This window comes from Microcebus murinus, chromosome 9, assembly GCF_040939455.1.
Source record: "Microcebus murinus isolate Inina chromosome 9, M.murinus_Inina_mat1.0, whole genome shotgun sequence".
Taxonomy (NCBI): Eukaryota; Metazoa; Chordata; class Mammalia; order Primates; family Cheirogaleidae; genus Microcebus; species Microcebus murinus.
Window position 1 is genome coordinate 46,661,248 of NC_134112.1, and position 21,662 is coordinate 46,682,909.

The 21,662-nt window shown below is 34.2% G+C and overlaps 1 protein-coding gene across 1 annotated transcript in view; it reads left to right on the forward strand.

Moving 5' to 3' along the window:
* The window catches only part of PEX1 (peroxisomal biogenesis factor 1), a 41,155-nt gene that overhangs the window by 13,896 nt on the left and 5,597 nt on the right, over positions 1–21,662 (forward strand). The window contains exons 7-20 of the mRNA XM_012779630.2: positions 2,594–2,717; positions 3,245–3,348; positions 4,249–4,331; positions 5,492–5,624; positions 9,490–9,586; positions 10,788–10,958; positions 12,405–12,559; positions 13,525–13,714; positions 13,932–14,098; positions 15,511–15,645; positions 18,414–18,478; positions 19,466–19,608; positions 19,694–19,797; positions 20,643–20,819. Coding sequence (XP_012635084.2) covers positions 2,594–2,717; positions 3,245–3,348; positions 4,249–4,331; positions 5,492–5,624; positions 9,490–9,586; positions 10,788–10,958; positions 12,405–12,559; positions 13,525–13,714; positions 13,932–14,098; positions 15,511–15,645; positions 18,414–18,478; positions 19,466–19,608; positions 19,694–19,797; positions 20,643–20,819 — 1,848 coding nt within the window. The remainder of the gene's footprint in view (positions 1–2,593; positions 2,718–3,244; positions 3,349–4,248; positions 4,332–5,491; positions 5,625–9,489; positions 9,587–10,787; positions 10,959–12,404; positions 12,560–13,524; positions 13,715–13,931; positions 14,099–15,510; positions 15,646–18,413; positions 18,479–19,465; positions 19,609–19,693; positions 19,798–20,642; positions 20,820–21,662) is intronic.

Sequence of the window (21,662 nt, forward strand, 5' to 3'; positions counted from 1 at the left end):
TAATTTTGGCTTTTAAGAAATTGATATTTTTGCCATATCCATGTAATTTTTAAAAATTTTTGCCTTATTTTAATATGAATATTGCAGCTTAAAAGAGTGCTAGACTGTTTTACTTTTCAACTCAGTTAATTCTTTGAAAACTAGCATGGTCAGGAAATGAGATACTGAACTTAATTTAAAAATATTTTTAGGCCAGGCGTGGTGGCTCATGCCTGTACTGCCAGCACTTTGAGAGGTTGAGGAGGGAGGATCACTGGAGCCCAGGAGTTCAAGAACAGCCTGAACAATACAGTGAGACCCCATCTATATAAAAAATAGAAAAATTAGCCAGCATGGTACTGTATGCCAGTCATCCTAGCTACTCAGGAGGCTGAGACAGGAGGAAGGCTTGAGCCTTGGAGTTAGAGATTGCAATGAGCTATGATAACACCACTGCACTCTACCCTAGGCCACAGAGACAGACCCTGTCTCAAAAAAAACCAAAACCAAAATGTTTTTAATAGAGTATTATCATATGTACCAGTTTGAGTTTGCAGTTCTCAAATAATTATAATATAGGAAAATTACTATTATATTTTCAAGAAAGGCAACACAATTTAATGTTTCTCTGATAATTCAGATGATACTTTTGGATCCTTGAGATCATGATGGTCATTATGGCATGGAAGAACCAATTTAACAGAACTTTCTAGTAAATAAAATACTAGATAAGATAGCTTATATTATCTAGAGAAGAGGAAAACAAATAGAAAAGTGCCATTTCTATAACAGTATGTAATTGAGCACTTAACACATTGGCTATATAGTACACAGTGCTTTATAAAAGGTTTTTTTTAACTTTTTATTTATAGGTCATGATGTTTTTGAAATATTAGATCTCTTATGTAAGAAAATAATAAGCCACTGGTCATTAGATGTGGGGTTTTTTGGTCTCAGTAATGGGATATACTACAGAATTTCTTTTCTATCCTGAGTTATATATTTGGGTGAAAGCTTTATGACATTTAGCAGGCCTCTCTGGGCTATAATTATATCACTTGGGTCATGAAAATATTTGATTCTAGAAGAACTGGGAGTTGCTTTCTGATTCCAAAATTTTTATTTAAATAGTTTTCATTAGTATTTTATAACTTCACTTAAGTCTCTAATCCCATTGCTCAATAATATTCAAAGAATGAACTCTTTCTGTGATTTCTAAGAATGGGAAGATGGTGACTTTTCTTAGCTAGCCTACTTTAGATAGCAGAAGATCCTAAGCTTGACTCTGGATGAAGAGAGAGAACAGAAATGGACCAGTTTGAGAAATGGTAAAGTAGAGGTTTATTTTCTTAGGCAGATATTAATTATTTTTTCTATGTGAATTTTTATTTTAATTTATATCGATGATTTTTAAAAGGTTTATTAACTTAATTTTACTTTAAGAGTTTAAAAACGGCTAGGCGCAATGGCACACGGTTGTAATCTTAGCACTCTGGGAGGCCGAGGCAGTCGGATTGCTCGAGGTTAGGAGTTCGAAGCCAGCCTGAGCAAGTGCTGAGACCCCATCTCTACTATAAATAGAGAGAAATTAATTGGCCAACTAATATATATAAAAAAAATTAGCCGGGCATGGTGGCGCATGCCTGTAGTCCCAGCTACTCGGGAGGCTGAGGCAGAAGGATTGCTTGAGCCCAGGAGATTGAAGTTGCTGTGAGCTATGCTGATGCCACGGCACTCACTCTAGCCTGGGCAACAAAGTGTGATTCTGTCTCAAAAAAAAAAGAGTTTAAAAATTAGCAATGTTTTTCTTAAAATTTGTATATACCTTTGAATTATTTATTACTACTCTACTTATTGAGTATTTCAGGACTGTGGGCAGTTTAACAGAAAAAAAACAAAACAAGAAAGAGTGGCATAAATATATAAAGGATTTATTTTTCTAATGTACAAGGACATCTGAAGGAGCTCATACATGGTTAAACCAAGTCATCAAGGGTCTGTTCTCCTTTCGTTTTTCTCTTCTGCCATGCTTAACCTGTAACTTTCCTCCTCTTAGTTGCAAGATGCTTGCTATACTAATGGGAATCATGTTTGTATTAAGGAAACAGAAGGAAAGGCACAAGGCAGAGAAGCCTTCTCCTGGAAAGGTTTCACTGCCTTTAATTAGGAAAGGAAGCCCTTCCCAGGGATTGCTGACTCCCGCCACTGGCCAGAGTAATGTCACATGGACACGTGCACGCACACACATATGCACAGCTCCAAGCTGGGAATTGAGGATTTTGCTTTCCTTCCTCTATCATAGAGGGAGATGAGGGAGAATGGGATTGAATTGGTTATTGAATAAGCCACGTTATGGTATGTGTATCACGGAGCATAGGGAGCATTTAAAACTTTTGACACTTAACATATATGTTTCTTTAGGCTACACTATACTCATTGTATTAACTGTAATGTCAAACCCCAAATCTGTGTCTATAGAATATGAAAATCATTCACTGGCTTTGTTTGATAAGGTTTACATTTTAATAACAAGATAAGATGTTAAAATAAGAGTGTTAAAGTTAAGTTCAGATATTAGGAATATTCATTATTATTCTTTTCTTTCCTCTGGCAGCCTAAGGACATAAATGAAGAAGATGTAAAAACTGCATTCTATTCATGGCTGCAGCTGTCTGCTACTACCATGCTCCCTTTGATAATATCAGAGGAAGAATTTATTAAGCTGGGAATTAAAGATGGTGGGTAAATTTGTTATTTTGACATTTTTTCTATTTACATAGTAGTGTTTTTTGTTTTAAGAGATGGTCTTGCTTGGTCATCCAAGCTGGAGAGCAATGGCATGATCATAGCTCACTGCTTCAAACTCTTGGGCTTGGCTGATCCTCCATCTCAGCCTCTTGAATAGCTGGGACTAGAGGTGTGGGCCACCATGCCTGGCTAGATATTTGTATTTTTTATTTTTTTTGTAGTGAGGGCGTCTCCCAGGCTGGTCTTGAACTCCTGGCCTCAAGTGATCCTCCCACCTTAGCCTCCCAAAGTTCTGGGGTTATAGGCTTGAGCCACTGTGTCCATCCAGTTGTACATTTTTAATTGTTTTTCCAACCTGTGACACATGTGAACAGTGAAATATAATAACGATAATTAAACAGTAGATTTTACATATTGCAGAATGCCTTTCATTTAAATACATTTGACATTTAAAATCTTAAATTATTTCATTTCAGTTTCAGTACTAACTCTCCATTTATTACTTTCTTTTTAATAGGATTAAAGGAGTTTTCTCTGAGTGTAGTTCATTCTTGGGAAAAAGAAAAAGAAAAAAATATTTTTCTGTTGAGTACCAATCTACTGCAGAAGACCACAATACAAGTAATTACATACTACTGAATATTTATAAAATAATATATGTTAAATGTGATTAATAATAAAATATGAATTTCCTTTAAACATCTTGCATCCTGAAGTATATTAGAAACCCAAATGATAAGAATAAGGAATAACTTGATTTAAAATATTTTATTCTATAATCTCTCTAAATTATCTATACACATTATTTATCCTGAATTTACAAATGAATGTCTTAGCACAATTAAGTTTCAAAAATAGAGTTGATTGTGTTAACTGGCAAATGGATCATGATTTAAAATTCTTTTACTATTGAAACAAAAGAAAACTTAGTTTTAGGGGTTTGATTCTAAAAATTCACATTTTTACATGCAATTTTACTACACTTATTTTTTGACAATTCTTAAATTCTCAATTCTACACAAATATTATCAGATCACTTTTCTTCCAGAAGTATTTTAAGTGTGGTCTTTTTAGAATATTATTTTTTAGTTAGGCTATACATTCTTGTCATTATAGAATTGATAATGCTCTCGTCTAGTTGTTTAGAATTTCAGTGGTTTGGAAGTAGATATTATTTCTTTATTTTTGAAATATAATTGAAACAATATAATTCAGAGAAGATACAAATGTAAGAATTGTGAAAAAGATAATTGTGACACAAATCAAAATTGCAAATAAAAATATGTCTGTTAAATTTATTAAAAAGATGACATTCTTTCTGCTTATTGACCATAAATATTTATGTTCCCTGGATGAGTAAATTGTTTTTGTCAAGGATGTTTTAAGTAGTGATATTGCATGCCTAATTTATCTGTTCTCTCTGATGTAACAGAATCAGCAATTCACTTTTTCTGGGACCCTAGAAAAACAGGCCAAAGACATACTTTGAAATGTAAAACTGATTTTTCCTTGCTACTGTAGGTCCTTCTAGATCCTATGGTAAAAGAAGAAAACAGTGAGGATATTGACTTTATTCTTCCTTTTTTAAAGCTGAACTCTTTGGGGTAAGAAGTTATGGCCAAACTAGTATGTTTAAAACAGAGACATGTTTTGGCAGTATCTCTGGAAGGTTTTTATGTGTAAATGTTACAGTAGATGTTAATGTCAATGAATGATCTTACTAATGCATTAGTAGATATTTTTTTCAAGGATTGTCTCTATCTTCACACCTAGCTTAGTAATTTGACTTATCTTCTTAGATAACTAGAAGTCTGAAGCTTATTAGAAATTTTACTTTGAAAATTAATTTGTGAGAAGAAAGCAACTAAATATCATCTGGATCATATGTGCTTGGATAAAACAATAATTCTTGGAGCAAATAAGTATATTTTAAAGGTTAAATGCAAAAACATTAATTGAATGTTCAAAAATATTTCAAATTAAGTTATTCCTTCACCATTTTACATTACTGCATAATTGAGATTATTTGTATTTTTAGAAAAACTCTAAAAAGCTCCTCTTAGTTTATTTCTTATACAATATGAGAATCTCATATAAACATTACCTCTTTAGAATTCTTCACAGAGGCTTTTGGTAGATAGATGTAGTAGTAGTGATCTTATTTCCTATAATAGTATTATCTAGAAATGATTTAGTAAAAGGCTTAAGCCATAAACTAAAAATGTTTAAATATAGCATACTATTCGTTAATATAAAGTAAAATCTCCTCAGTTCAGACTCTAATTTTAGGAACTTATTATTTCTGTTATCATAAATAAAGTAGCAGTCAGTCAATAAGTAGGTTAAAGTTCATGTTTGTATCAGCTACAGGTGAAACTCGATTTCAAGGTGATGTTTAAGCAGAAATACGTTTTCAGTTATCCCAAGCACTTCAAAAGCATCCATTTGTGATTATGTTGATTACCTAACTAAAAGTCATTTGGGGATGAGGGAGTATTTGTGTGCTTTAAGACAGATTCCTTAAGGAGTTCTATTAAGGCAAAACTTTTAGTTACTGCACATGTTTGAAAGTAATAAAGTTAATTTTAAAAGCTGTGACTCAGATTTGGCATTAATATTTACTTTCACGTATAGGAAAATTTCTAAGATTTTACTCTTTTAAAATTCATTAACTTGTCTGAGAAGAAAAGTTTCAGCATTTTTTTATAGCTAGGTTTTATCCTGCTTCAGTCTTTTATCCTGTAACAATTTCTGTATTTTGCAGAGGAGTGAATTCCTTAGGCATATCCTCCATGGAGCACATCACTCATAGCCTCCTGGGACGCCCTTTGTCTCGCCAGCTGATGTCCCTTGTGGCGGGACTGAGGAACGGAGCCCTTTTACTTACTGGAGGAAAGGTGTGTGCTTAAAATGTGCTCATTTTCACTAATAACTTTTCATTTCTCTTTCTTTGGGCTTTGGTCAACTAACATAGGGTTGATAATATGAGATATGGAAAGCATTCTTTTATTCACTTATATTTTTGTGTGCCTGCTATTAGATATTGGGGGAGTGAAAATGAATAAGACTGATGTTTTTCCTTTTCTGTGTCAATTGATATAATTATATGATTTTTCTTTTTTAGGCTATTGAGAGGGTGCTGATAGGGTTGATTGACTTTCAAATGTCGAACCAGCCTTGCATACCTGTAATAAATCCCATTTGGCCATGGCATATCATTCTTTATACATTGCTGAGTTCCATTAATATTTGCTAATGTTCTATTGAAATTTTTTTACATCTCAGTTTATGAGAGATAGTAGTTTGTAGTTTTCTGATTTTGTACTGTCTTTGTCTGGTTTTGCTATCAGGGTAATACTGGCCTCTTAAAATGAGTTGGAAAGTATTCCTTCCTCTTCTGAAGGGGGAAGAGATTGTATAAAATTGGTGTTAATTCCTCTTTAAATGTTCGATAAAATCTCCAGTGAAACCATCTGGGCCTGGTCATTTCTTTATTAGTTTTTCAATCACAAATTCAATTTCCTTAATGGTCACAATACAATTCAGGTAATCTCCTTCATCTCAGCTGACATGTAATTGGTGGTTTCAAGGAATTTGGTTCATTTATTCTAAGTTGTTGAATTTATGAGCATACAGCTGTTTGTGATATTCTCTTATTATCCTTTTAAGGACCACAGGATCTGTTGTAATACCTGTTACCTGATACTGGTGATTTGTGTCTTCTCTCTTTTTCTCTCTCTCTCTTTTTTTTTTTTTTTTTGATACAGGGTCTTGCTGTGTTGCCTGGGATAGAGTGCAGTGGCACCATCGTAGCTCACTGCAACCTTAAACTCCTGAGCTCAAGCAATCTTTCCACCTCAGCCTCACAAATAGCTGGGACTATAGGTATACACTACTGTACTTAGCTAGTTTTTCTATATTTTGTAGAGATGGAGTCTCACTCTTGCTCAGGCTGGTCTTGAACTCTTGGCCTCAGGCAGTCCTCCAGCCTTGGCCTCCCAAAGTGCTAGGATTACAGGTGTGAGCCACTGCTCCTGGCTATCTTCTTTTTAATCTTTGCCAGTCTTAATATAGGTTTTCTGTCTTTTTTAAGAGCTTACAGTCATATTCTTTATCAATGCAATATTGTTTCTAAGAGTACAGTGTGGTCTCTGTGTTTGTGCTTTTTAATTATAAAATTAGACACCTGTAGTCCCAGCTACTCAGGAGCTTAAGCGGGGAGGATTATTTGAGCCCAGGAGTTCAAATCCAGCACTGGCCAATTTGGTGAGATCTAAAAAATAAATTAATTAAGAAAACAGAATAAATAAAATATAGCAGCTACTCTGTGTGTATCTGAATTATCCATGTCAAGTTTCAAAAACGCATCATTTTGGTAGAATATTTATTTTGGAAACACAATATCCTACAGCCTCAGAAACCAGACTTTCACAGTCTCACCTAGGGGTAACATAGTTAATAGGAAGGACAAGCAGAAGACCTGTATTTGACTCCCTCCTCTGTCATGTACTTACTGGCTATAACTTCAGGCAGTTTAAGTTTTAGTGTCTCATCTGTGCTCTTTAGGATTAACTTCACTTAAAGGAGATAATATATATGAAAGAGCTTTGTAAACTAAAAAGTACTGTACAAAGTGAATTACTTTGAGTCAGGAGAAAAGGCCCCTGACTAGGTAAGTGATAATGACAGGTGGGGCCTATACCCAGCACCCATCATTTCTTTACTCTTTGGAGCCATTGACTTTAAATATATGTGCAATACTGTAAACTACAATAATGGTAGTATTTGTTGAGTGCCTTCTAAATTTCAGACTTTGCATATCAAGCTGGGTTGTTTTCTAGTGTGCAGTAATGAAAACAAAATATTAGAACACACTAGCAGGGCTGTTAGAGATAGACAAATGACAGTAGTAAGGAATAATAGTAGATTGAGGGACGTCACTAATATTAAAAGAACTATAAAAACCTACCCGTGTTCAGCCTTTCTAGGGGGCACTATGGCAATGTTAATATGTATACTTTTTGATGTAGTAATTCCACTTCTAGAAATTTATTCTAAGAGTATAATCTGACAAATAAATAAACATATATGTTGATGTTTATTTTAGCTTTATTTATAATAGTTAAAAATTGGAAGCAACATAAATATGTACTAGAAGGGACTTGTTAAAGATACTGTGGTTCAATACATCCCCACAGTGGTAGTGTACTAGGGAGCCAGTGCAGCTGTGTATTTGTTGACATGGAAAAAAGACAACGATTTATTGTTAAGTAAAAAAACAGATTTTGCAGCCTCATGAATACTGTAATCCCATTTTTATAAATGGGATTTATAAATGTAATCCCATTTTATAAATGTACATAAAATGCGTATGGAATGTTTGGAAAGATGGTAAACAATTGATGATGGTTACCTCTGTGAGGTGGGTTAATTACAGATTTTCTTACCTTTACTATTTATAATTTTATATTTTTACATTTTTTTATAATGAGGAAAAGAAAGCTTTTACTTGAAAAATAAAAAGTGTACATTAGGCCGGGCATCATGGCTCATGCCTGTAATCCTAGCACTCTGGGAGGCTGAGGTGGGAGGATCACTTGAGGTCAGGAGTTCAAGACCAGCATGAGCAAGAGCGAGACCCCATTGCTACTAAAAATAGAAAAAATTAGCCGGGTGTGGTGGCATGTGCCTGTAGTCCCAGCTACTCAGGAGGCTGAGGCAGGAGGATTGCTTGAGCCCAGGAGTTGGAGGTTGCTTGAGCCAGACTGATGATGCCATGGCACTCTAGTCTAGCCTGGGCAACAAAGCAAGACTCTGTCTCAGAAAAAAAGTGTACATTGAATTAAAACCAGTCTAGAGCCATTTAGTATAAAAGTAAATAATTCTGTCTACCTTAGTAGTCATTGCAAGTTGCAGTGTACACAAATTGGTGGTTACAGTAATGATCGTGAATCACTAAGAAACTGTTAATTAAAATTAATTAAGATACGAGGGGCCAGGTGCGGTGGCTCATGCCTGTAATCCTAGCACTCTGGGAGGCCAAGGTGGGAGGATTGCTTGAGGTCAGGAGTTCGAGACCAGCCTGAGCAAGAGTGAGACCCTATCTCTACAAAAAATAGAAAGAAATTAGTAAGACAACTAAAAATATATAGAAAAAAAATTAGCCGGGCGTGGTGGCAGCCTGAGGTCCCAGCTACTTGTGAGGCTGAGGCAGAAGGATTGCTTGAGCCCGGGAGTTTGAAGTTGCTATGAGCTAGGCTGACACCATGGCACTCCAGCCCAGGCAACAGAGTGAGACTCTGTCTCAAAAAAAAAAAAAAAAAGATACTAGGAACATGGCTTATAAATTTTTCCATTAAAAATAGTTGAAATTAGATGAGAATAAGTTTCATTTATCTAGAAAATTTATTTAATGTCATATTATTTTCTTCTGGTAATAATTAGTAAAACATTACCTGTTTTTAAAGGTAAAATGTTTAAATATTAGTGATTGCTTTAACTAAGAAATTATAAAAAATAAATTATATGTTTATTTTCTATCTGTGCACTATAATAATGAACATAGGATGTAGCCAGCTCCTAGCACATTAGCAACTTAAAGGAAAAGAGCTATATTTCTGTAACACCTGTATACTCCACACAGCAACTAGAGTGAGGTATACTTATTATTGAGGAGTCTGAATTTTTGTGGTTGCCACAATGACGGAATCTATTTCTGTGGTTGAATATATTGAGAGCTCTTATGAAACAATTATTTTTTAGGGGAGTGGAAAATCAACATTAGCCAAAGCAGTCTGTAAAGAAGCATTTGACATGTTGGATGCCCATGTGGAGATAGTCGACTGTAAAGCTTTACGAGGTATGAGCATGGTAATACACTATATAAATCCTTTCTTTGCTACAAAGACAGAAATGTTATTATTAATCCTGTTAATCTGATAAATACAAATATCATCTAATCTTTAATTTTTCTGTTCATTTAGTTGTTGAAATTTCTTAGAGATTTTAAGTTGTTGGCTTTCTAATGTTTTGATAAAATTTCTAAAACTCTCCATATTTGATGGAAGCCTATTTTTTTTTTCCTAGCCAAAATTCATTGTAGACAATATTCCTGGAAATGCCAATTGACACCACTCTGAGAAAGTTGGTATTGAGAATATACTCTAATGGTATAAATGCTGTCTGAATTGCTTTGGGAAACTGGTAGGGTGGTTGCTGCAGGAGAGGGAAAGTAGGTGGCTGTGAACAATGAGGAGAATTACAATTTACAGTTTTTAAAGTCCTTAGCACTTACATTATTATCTATTCAATTAAATTAACTTGAAACAGTTAATATTTCCCCCTTAGCTGTCACTACCATATAGTCCCAACTAGTCATTATACTTTCAGTCTTTTATCTACTATGTGATAAGAAATGAAATACAGTCTTTGAAAACCCATCACTTCATTTGCTATAAAGGTGGTTTTTGAGACACTGTCCATCTCTGAGTCCTGCTTTACACCTCATGTGAAAATTTTAATTTAGACCTAAGTAATAGAGGTGTTTACATAGGCTTATGAATTTGTATGTTTTCTGTCCTTTGAAAATTAACTTTGAACTCACCAGAAAGTTTGAAGCCAAATTCATGATTCAAATATAGCAACTCTAGGATCTCTAGGCAACTACATTTGTGTTTTATTTTACCCAAATCTTGACCCTTTACTCTTATTTATGTTTTCCCACATCCAGTTTTTATTTTACTATTTTGTTGTAAGCCATCTGAAATTCTCTATGGAGTCAGACTGTGTATAAATGAATGTACACATACATACAGAAATTAAAATAGCAAATTCCTTTTCTTAGTTTTATAAAATTTGGCACTTTACTGAGTCCTTTGAGATTGTATGTATTCAACAATGTTAATGATTAACAAGTTTTTGTGATTAGTATATTAACAAAATATAGATTGAATTTTCATTGTTAAATCAACATTGAGTTTTTCTAATGCTTTCAAAAGGGCAGCCTGAATTTTCTCAGCACTGAAATAACATTGAGACTATTTCATATCTTCTATATCAAGGAAGAAGGCTTGAAAACCTACAGAAAACCCTGGAGACAGCTTTCTCAGAGGCAGTGTGGAGGCAGCCATCTGTGGTTCTGCTGGATGACCTTGATCTCGTGGTTGGACAGCCTGCTGTCCCAGAACACGAGCACAGTCCTGACACTGTGAGGAGCCAGCGGCTCGCACACGGTAATGCATCCACTGCTGGCTTGAGGCCTTTTTCTTTTGTCAGCCAGCATTTTTAGTCTTCATGGTAAATCTACTCTCTTCAGAGAATAGTGTGTTTAGGTTAAGTGTTGTTTTTGAGGCCTCTGGTGGCATTCCACAATTGTTTTTTATTAGCAAAGTTGGTAGAGTAAGAAAAGTATGAAAATTCTGCAACTTCGGGTTTAGTTTTTTGGGGTCTTTTCATTTTACTTTACTTATTAGAAATTGTCTAATGTACAGATTTACTCTTATGTTCATTTGACAAATATTTGTGTTCTCAAAGTCTAGGACAAGGAAAAAAAGTAAACAATATGAGTACAGAGTGATAGTGATAATGATGGCTACCATGGCACTTTCTAGGTTAGGGATTGCTTTGTACTTTACGTGCATTTATTCTCCTAGTTTTACAGCTCAGTAAGTGGAAATTCAGAGAAATAATTTGACCAGGGTAGCCAACTAGGAGGTGGTAGGATATACTGTGCTCGAAGTATATACAGGGTACTGTAGGAGCATATAACCTAAATTGAGGGTAAAGTGGGTTAAGGAGTTATCAGGGAAGGCTTTTTTGGAGGAGTTTATAACTGAGCTGAGTTTTGATGGAGGAATAGAAATTAGCTTGAAGGAATTTCATGCTAATGACGAAGTAAAAGAAGTGTGGTCTACAGGCAAAGGCACAGAGGTATAAGACATTGTGCTATGTTGGGGACTGCCTGGAGCTTAGAGTGCAAGGAGAAGAATGGTAGGGAGAAGAGGTTGGAGGGTTTGGCAGCATTGAGCTGCCTCAGGTTTTCAAGAGCTGAAATAGATACAAAATGTAACTGCAGTGGTTTGTGTTATTATTCCCTAGCCTTAATCTCAAATTTTGAATTCTATAGCATCTGTAAAACTAGTGTTACTAGTCTTACACTAGACCTTAAATACTGGATCTGTTAGTCTAGTGTTTAAGGGAGTGCTGTGGATTTCTAGGTCTGGACTCAAATATACATTACTAATGCCTGTTTCAGTTCTGGCTTTCTCATGCCAAACCTTGCAAGACCTGGTATGGAAAGAGGTTGTTCAGGAAGTCAGGAATATGAGCTGTATTTTGCTTAATAAACAGAAAACAATATGAAAATTAATCAATCCTTCTAGAATTTTCACTTACTTTATAAGGTCCAGGAGTAGAGAACCTCTTTAGACATTGTTCTGACATACAGTCCAAGTTTACAGTACCTCTTATCCCTCCATTAAGAGCCTGGCCCATATTAGATCCTCAATAGATAAATCAATATCTGAATGGAAGGATTAATTTTTAAAAAGCATGAAGCAGCTGAACCATACGTATTCCACTTTAAAGCTCCATTAGAATATCATTAGTTTTAATGAATGTATAAATTTAAAATTTCGTGTTTCTTTTTCATGAGCTTTTACAATATTGATTAATTGTAGCTTTGAATGATACGATGAAAGAGCTTATTTCCATGGGAAGTTTGGTTGCACTGATTGCCACAAGTCAGTCTCAACATTCTCTGCATCCTTTACTTGTTTCTGCTCAAGGAATTCACATATTTCAGTGTGTCCAACATATTCAACCTCCTAATCAGGTAATATATGACTTATAAAGAATATTGAAATATGTCCCTTTTATAGAAATTATTTATATATTTTATTAATGATTTATGGCTTTAACTTATGCTTCTATTAATGATCTTAAGGATATTTAAAAGTTAACATATGGTATATATTATACTAGGGCACAAATTATAAGTTACAACTAGCTGAAATGTTAGTACTTTCCAGGGAAATTACTTTTTGGAATACAATATATTTCTTCTGAATGAGAAAAAGCAGTGAGAAATCCAGATAGATGTGTTTTAAAAATTTGATTAAACATTTTTTTTTCCGCCAGCACATATGGCCCTTAGTCCCCTTGGGAGACTCATGCTCATGAGGGTTTTTGTTGCTGTAAGCTGAAAGATGTTCAGGCATATTTAAAATTCTTGTTTAAAATTTTCACCTATCATCTACCCTAAATATTCAGACCCTGTGCTAATTAACTTATTGAAGAACAAAGGTATTATACCTATTATTAAGTATAACAGATTGACAATGATGTTGGTCATTTAATATGTTTTTAGAAATAAGTTTTATATGAGCCAAAAAAACTGCTCTTAAAGGAACCATATGTCACTAGAAATGCTTCTTATTGGAGAAAGAAATGGCAATTTCTTTATCAAATTATTTATCAATGTGATTTTTTTACAACTTTATTGAGATATAATTGAAGTACACCAAACTCACTTTATTGCAAGTGTACAATTTGATCAGTTTTAACATGTATATACCATGAAAGCATCACCACAATTAAGGTTAACAAACATTTCTATCACTCTCAGAAGTTTCCTAGCGCCCTTTCGCAATCCATCCCTCCACCATTCCATCCCCAGGCAACCACCAGTCTGCCTTCCCGTCACTATAGATTATGTCAACTTGATTCGTCTCCAAATATATGTACTAAAATGTACAGTTGAATAAAATCGGAAATTAGAATTTTGTGTTTTTTCTTTAGGAGCAAAGATACGAAATTCTGCATAATGTAATAAAAAATAAACTGGACTGTGATATAAACAAATTCACTGATCTTGACCTGCAGCATGTAGCTAAAGAAACTGAAGGGTTTGTGGCTAGAGATTTTACAGTGCTTGTGGATCGAGCCATACATTCTTGTCTCTCTCATCAGAATATATGCAGCAGGGAAGGTATGTTTTACTATTAAAACCTGAATTTGAAATCTGCTTTTTATTGTAGAGAAATGTCATTGTAGTAAGGCAAGAATTAAATACATTCCATTGTGGTATTTGAATAAGCAGTTATTTGAGTCCAAAATTAGCATTTTTAGCTAAGATGATGGCATATTTTGAAAATTCATATATTGAAATATGACTACCAAAAGAAGTTTTGTTTATTTTTAAACAGAATTAGTTTTAACAACATTGGATTTCCAAAAGGCTCGTCAAGGATTTATTCCTGCTTCTCTGCGAAATGTCAACTTGCATAAACCTAGAGACCTGGGCTGGGATAAGGTTGGTGGATTACATGAAGTTCGGCAGATACTTGTGGATACTATCCAGTTACCAGCCAAGGTACTTTTTAAAAAAAAACAAATACTTACTCCCAGAAGAACCACTGGATCATTGGCTTTGGCTTTATGTGTTTGCTTGCCCAGACTCAGTTTGATTCAACAAATATTTCCTCAGTTGCCAAATAAATGTCTAGCACTACTTTAGGTAGTTTAGCAGATTTGTAAAAATATTTGATATATTCCTTGCCCGTAAGAAATGTATAATGGAAACCTGGGGTGATAGTTACAGAAAATACATTTTGATGTGAATTTTATAATTCTGTTTTGCTTGAGTCATTCAAATTGTACTAAAACAAGATGAACCATCTGCCATGATTTGAACAGAAATAGATAGGAATAAGCTGGAAGGTGGAAAAGTCATCTGGGTCCACAGGACTGGTGGATTAAGCTAGATTTCCAGACTCTGGGTGTTAGTCCTAGCAAGGTAGAGTTGGCAGGCAGCATAGACCAGGCAGATGACAGGATAAAGGGGGCAGATGTAGATTGTTCCTGAGAACAATCAGAGACTCATGCAAATAGGTAAAAATAAATAAATATATGTATGTATGTGAGTAAGGACCTTGGGTTACATGTAACTGGATGACAACTCCTAGGAACAGTGACTGTAGGGGCCTGTGACATGTTGAGTGGAGCCCAGGACAGTAGATGAAGCCTGTGTAAGAGAACATGGACATGAAATACCAGCCATTAGGATTCTGACCCAGATGCCAGGGCTGGGCATCAAACAGTATCCAGAGACAGTTCATGGAGACTGTGTACATAGCTGCTTACTTTGGTGCCTCATTCAGATTAGAAAGGAGGTAGAAGTGAGTTGGAACCTTGTCAGCAGGTGGAACTAAAGAGGCATACCTAATAAAGGAGACCAGGATATAGCTGATGACAGTAACTTTATGTTTGGTTCCCCTGTTCAAAAAGTTCTGCTCTCTGAGCAGTTGGATTTAGAACGTAATTGAGAAGCATTTAATCACTTATTTAGCCTGGAGACTCTTGGGAGATTTTCACTATCTTTGAATATATTTGAATATACACAGCTACCATAACTTGCCCCATTGAATTATAAAAGCATAAGGTGGTATGCTTATTAAAAGCTTGGGTTTTATTTGTTTTTAATGTAGTAGTTTTATAATGTTTTTTTAAAAACAGGAAAAATGGAAAGTTCTAATGTAGTTATATGCATTTTATCTAGAATTTATTCTATTATTCAAGTGGGAAAAATCCATGGTAGTTTCTTTGAGTTCATTTATTATTTTTAGTAGGAATTTTATTTTGTACTATTGTGCTTGCTATTAATAAAGATAGCAGTCATCACCATCTGAATACTTTTTTTGTATACATTGATCTTTTGCTGCTACTTAGTCATTTCTGTTTAAATTTGACCTCTTTTTCATATTTTTTTTTTTTTGTATCTCTCAGTATCCAGAATTATTTGCAAACTTGCCCATACGACAAAGAACAGGAATACTGTTGTATGGTCCTCCTGGAACAGGAAAAACCTTACTAGCTGGGGTAATTGCACGAGAGAGTGGAATGAATTTTATTAGTGTCAAGGTATGTTGTGCATTTATCTTTCTTTTTTTTTTTTTTATTGTGGTAAAATTTACATAACATTCAAATAACCACTTTAAAGTGTACAATTTAGTGGCATTTAGTGCACTGACAATGCTATTCAGCCACCACCTCTCTCTAATTTCAAAACTTTTTTATCTCATGTTTTTCTTCTACTCATCCCCTGGCAACCATTAATCTTCTGTCTTTTATAGATGCTGTTCTGTGTATTTCATGTAAAAGGAATCATTCAATATGTAACTTTTTGGTTCTGGCTTCTTTCACTTAGTGTAATGTTTTCATGGTTCTTCCAAGTTATAGCATGTATCAGAACTTCATTCCTTTTCATGACTGAATACTATTCCATTGTATGTATATGCCACACTTTGTTCATCTATATATCCTTGGTGAACATTTGGGGTATTTCCACTCTTTTTTCTAAATTTCAAAATATTAATTAAGGGATACAAGTGTTTTTATTACATGGATATCTTGTTGGTGCTTCTGGTGTACCCATCACCAGAATAATGTTCATCGTACTCAATAGATAAATTTTTATCCCATGTTTCCACCTTTTGACTATTATGAATAACGTTGCTATAAATATTCATATACAAATTTCTGTATAGACATATGTTTTCATTTCTCTTGGGTATAAACTGAGGAGTGGAATTGTTGGTCATAGGGTAATTCTCTATTTAACTTTTTAAGGAACCACCAAACTGTTTTTCATAGCAACTGCACCATTTTACATTCTCACCAGCAATGTATAGGGGTTCCTGATTTTCCACATCTTTAACACCATTTATATTTCTTGACTGTGAGTTAGTCTCACATTTGGAAGCTGATAGGAGCAGTGATCTATCTATTAAAGTTGTATGAAATTGAGTAATGAGCCACCTCTCTCATAGGACTTCTTATATTCTTGCTTAAGGCAAATCCTCATGCATTGTGAATAGAATTGTACATAAATATTCAGATAAAAAGGCAAACTCTACTTAAAGGTGGAAGAAAACCTAGAAGACTAGAGGCTGGAGACCATACTAAGGCTGGAAGATGGGGTTTTTCTGAATCTGTTACTTGTTGGCTGTTTCTTACCCTTGCTGTGTCGCACTAGGTCTAAGTTTTTTTCAGGTACAAGGTGAGTGTGGCAATTAAGGGACATGCTAGGAGATCATTTTGGATAATGTCTCACAGTTCACCAGTGGTATGTCATTGTGGTCTGGGGTCCAGTATCTTAGTTGTACAGTCTTAGCACACCAGCAATATTAGTTTATCAAAGGGTGATTAGATTCCAAGGCAAAGGAATCATATATTCTATCCTTATTTAAAATTGATTTATAATCGGAAAGCCAACTTAGTAATTTGTAGTAGGGTTTTGCCTACCCTCTTTTATCACATGTTTTTTTGTGAGCTGGATACATGGGTACCCTGGCAATGGTGAAGAAATGCTAAAACTTTACAATTTTCCTATCTTCCTTTTTCTGGATTCTGGAGAAATGATGACCATACTCTTCTTTTTTATACTTGCACTAGAATGTGCTTTCACTGTTTTTAAAAACATAAATTTTTAAGATTAAAGCTTATAGATCATTTCATTATGAAGGACATCCCCTTTAGGAAATTATCAAATTACAATTTGAACTGAGTTCCCAATGGGAAGGTTTCAGTGGGAAGCTAATTCTCTCTGGGTGGCTCAGGGTGGATTGTAGGAGGCATGCATCAAAGATAGGTGCCCTTTGCTGACACCATTATGTTACCTGTTCTTATTATTTTGCCTCAGTTATTAATATTTCTTATAACTACCTCTAATCCTCTGTGTTGAGGAAATGTAATTAAATGTTAATAATATATTAATAGATGTCTAGAGGGCTGTGTATTAGAAATTTGTTATTTTGGTCACATATCCCGATCAGTATTTGGTCTTTTGGAGGTAGTGATTTTTTACTGGAAATCACTTTAGGATCTATTCAGTTTTTTAAGAGATCCAAATTTAAGGAAAGACTATTCTCATTACTGATTTTGCTATATGTAGTGAAGTTTTTTTTTTTTTGAAAGATTTTTCAGTTGCCTTTTAGGAAAGATGATATATTATTCAACTCCTGTCCAAATAAATTGGTTTCAGTAATTAAGATACTAATTAAAGTAAGTCATTTCTCTATGTATTTTTTGGAATCTCCAAAGATTTGAGATAGATGGGACTTTGTCCCTTTTTAAACCATTCATTTCTTACTCAACAAATGATTATTCAGTACTTATGTGGAAGGCACTGTTTTGGCACTGGGATTTAGCAGTGAACAAAACTGCCTTTTTGGAATTTATGTTTTACTGGTAGAGAAAGACAAATAGCAGATAAACATGTCTAATATCTACTGTCAGGTAGTGCTAAGAAGAAAAGCAGGATAAGGAGGTATAGAGTATAAGATGAAGTTGTCTTGCAAGATTTTTCTGAAGAGATGGCATTTTGGCAGAGATCTAAATGAAATGAAGCAACGGGCCATGAGAGTATGTTGGGACAAATGTTCTAGGCAGAAGAAACATCAAGTGTAGAACTTGTGGTATGATACTTATTCCAGCACACATTACTTTTTAAAATATATTTAAGAGACATTAATTTAATCATAATAAAATTTTTCTATGATTTCTATGATTTATTTAGATTTCTATGATTTATTTAGATGATTTCTATAATTTATTTAAACTTGATATAAAATCAAACTTATATTTTCTATTCAGATAATTTTATCTCAATTCTAATTTTATTTTACCAGGGGCCAGAGTTACTCAGCAAATATATTGGAGCAAGTGAACAAGCTGTTCGAGATATTTTTATTAGGTTGGTTCCCTATGAATGTTTTTTTAAGTAACTGACTCCATTATTGTTTATCAGTCATTCCTTTGGGTCTTGTTCTTTTGAAGAACTGTTGTTTGAAATCTGTGATTTATGTGAATTATTAATAAATTGGAGGACAATGATTCTATTTCACCAAATACTACTTAAATATAAAACATTTTAGATATTAAATTATGTAGATTATTTGATTTATATTTATAACAAGTATTCCTGAAAGTGGGATAAGTAGTTATTCAAAGAATTCTCTGTACGTCCTTATATGTAGCAAATAATTACACCTAATTTGTCTCTAATTTTTAAAAATTCTAAATTCTTTTTTTTCCCATTCCTAATTTATAAATCAAGATTCCATGTGGCTGATTTAACAGGAGAGTATAACTATTACTGCATATTTATAAAACTGCATATGAATGCAAAAGATAATATTAAAGGGAGAAAGTAATTATTCAAATGTGATGGGATTATGGGGAGTTTTTAAATTGAAAAGTTACTTTGTTCCATTCTTCTAAAAATTTTATTATAAAAGTATGCAATTAAGAGAATATATACAAACCAGATGCAATGGCTCACACCTGTAATCCCAGCACTTTGTGGGAAGGATTGCTTGAAACTCCATTCTCTATGCTTGAGACCAGCCTGGGCAATATAGTGAGGCCCTATCTCTACAAAAAATTTAAAAATTAGCTGGGCATGGTGGCTCGTACCTTGTAATCCCAGCTACTCTGGAGTCTGAGGCAGGAGTTTCACTTGAGCCCAGGAGTTTGAGGTTACAGTGAGCTATGGTTGTGCCACTGCACTCCAGCCTGGGTAACAGAGTGAGACTCCATCACTAGTAAATAAATACATAAATAGATAAAATAAATACATAAATATATTTATACATATATCTGAAATTACTTTGCAAACTCTAAATTTTATGAGATTATTTAAATATGAATTTAAATGTGAGATGTTGGTTGTTTTTCCCAGAGCACAGGCGGCAAAACCCTGCATTCTTTTCTTTGATGAATTTGAATCTATTGCCCCTCGAAGGGGTCATGACAATACAGGAGTTACAGACCGAGTAGTTAACCAGTTGCTGACTCAGTTGGATGGAGTAGAAGGCTTACAGGGTAATAATTATAAATATAGAAATATACTGTTATAACAAAATTTTACCAGGTTTTAGTAAAAAAAAAAAATTCTTTTTTCCTCCAGGTGTTTATGTATTGGCTGCTACTAGTCGCCCTGACTTGATTGACCCTGCCCTGCTTAGGCCTGGTCGCCTAGATAAATGTGTATTCTGTCCTCCTCCTGATCAGGTGACAATTTCATATTTAGAGTCCAAAACCCAACAAATGCTACACTCTTTCCTTGTGAACTTTACTTCTGCCAGGTAATAGCAATTGTCCTTAGAAGACCAGCTTTCTTAGGCAAAGGCTTTAGTCACTCACTGTTTGCTCAAAGCATAAAAATATTCTGAATTAGATGCAAAGCCTTTCTGTGGCCCAGCCATTTCCATGCAAGTCTGAAAACTTTATAATCCTTCAGTGTTGGCTAATTGGGAAAAAAGGCAAGAAACCTAAAAAGTTATATGTCCATGTCCTCTGTGTTCAAAGATCACATACCCCATTATCCTGTCAAGGATACAGAATCAAGCATATGAATAGTAAGCATGCAAGCAGGTTTCATAGAGATACGATTTTCAACTGTTTCTAGTCCTATGTTGTTCCAAATCTTGTTTTCAAATTAGAAACTAATGAATAGATGAATGAAAGAATAAATAGACAAATGAATAGTCAAAGGTATAAAATGTCTGAATATATGTCATATGTAGCTATTATTTAAATTATTTTAATTTTCCTTTTGAAATACTTTCTTGACACACTTGCCCAAATCTAGAGAATAAGCATTGCCTGAACATGAAATTTTTTACACCGAATAGTTAAAAATGTTGATTTTCATTTATTTTACTACCTGTGTTCCAATTATGTTAGGGAAAAGTTCCAAGGAAAATAAATAATAGACTGGTGTACATTTCTCAACTTACTTGTAAAGCTTACTAGATAGATGTGTAAGTTAATTTATGAAAAAAATCATGATATACACATGATAATATTTAATTTTATTTTTTATTTGTTAAATCAGTTCGTTTTTCTCCCTTCAGGTGTCACGTCTTGAAATTTTAAACGTTCTCAGTGACTCTCTACCTCTGGCAGATGATGTTGACCTTCAGCACGTGGCCGCAGTAACTGACTCCTTTACCGGAGCTGATCTGAAAGCTCTACTTTACAATGCCCAGTTAGAGGCCTTACATGGAAGGCTGCTCTCCTGTGGACTCCAGGTAAGTCATGTGACAAGATTGTTATTATGACATTTGGTGAATGATAAGAGCTGTTCAGTGTCAAAATTTCAACTTAAAAAATACTATTTTTAACAACTTTAGGAAAACTGTATAAAAATTTAAATTGGCCAGGTGTAGTGGCTCACACATAAAATCCTAGCACTTTGGGAGGCTGAGGTGGGAGGATCACCTGAGCCCAGTAGTTAGTTGGAGGCTACAGCAGTGAGCTATGATAACGCCACTGGGCAACAGAGTAAGACCCTGTGTCAAAAAAATATATTTTTTTAATTTACCTTTAGCTGAATATACCATAGTTGGAATATGGATTTTGTAGCAAATTTAAAATTACGAAGAGTTTTCTATTTCTTTTTTTTTTTCTGTCTATTTCTTTAACATTACCTTGATATTGACAAAGTTATCTTGATGTTTGAAAGGATATTATTTAATTTGAAATGTCATGAATTAGATCATATAAATAGAAAAATAATTGGAGTTTTTAGGTTTTTTTTTTAGGTCCCCAGCTTTTCATGCATTTAGTTTATTTTGCACTTTAATTTTAAAAAAATAATCAGTTAAGATCGTTATTTATTTTGAAGCTCAAATTGTCCCAGTTTGACCAAGAGGAGCCCTTTTGGATAGCTCCTGTATCCTTATGATATGTCTTCATCATTCTTTGATCACTTCCTTACTTCCAGATACAGTCAGATGTTCTTGGTTTATCTTGTATTTTCCGTATTCTGTCCCGTATTCTGTCAGCTTTTTCTCTAAGGATAGTAATTTTTATTTTAATTTTTATAGTTGATAATTTGAACTTTGCTACATCATGGACTTTATACCTTTTTT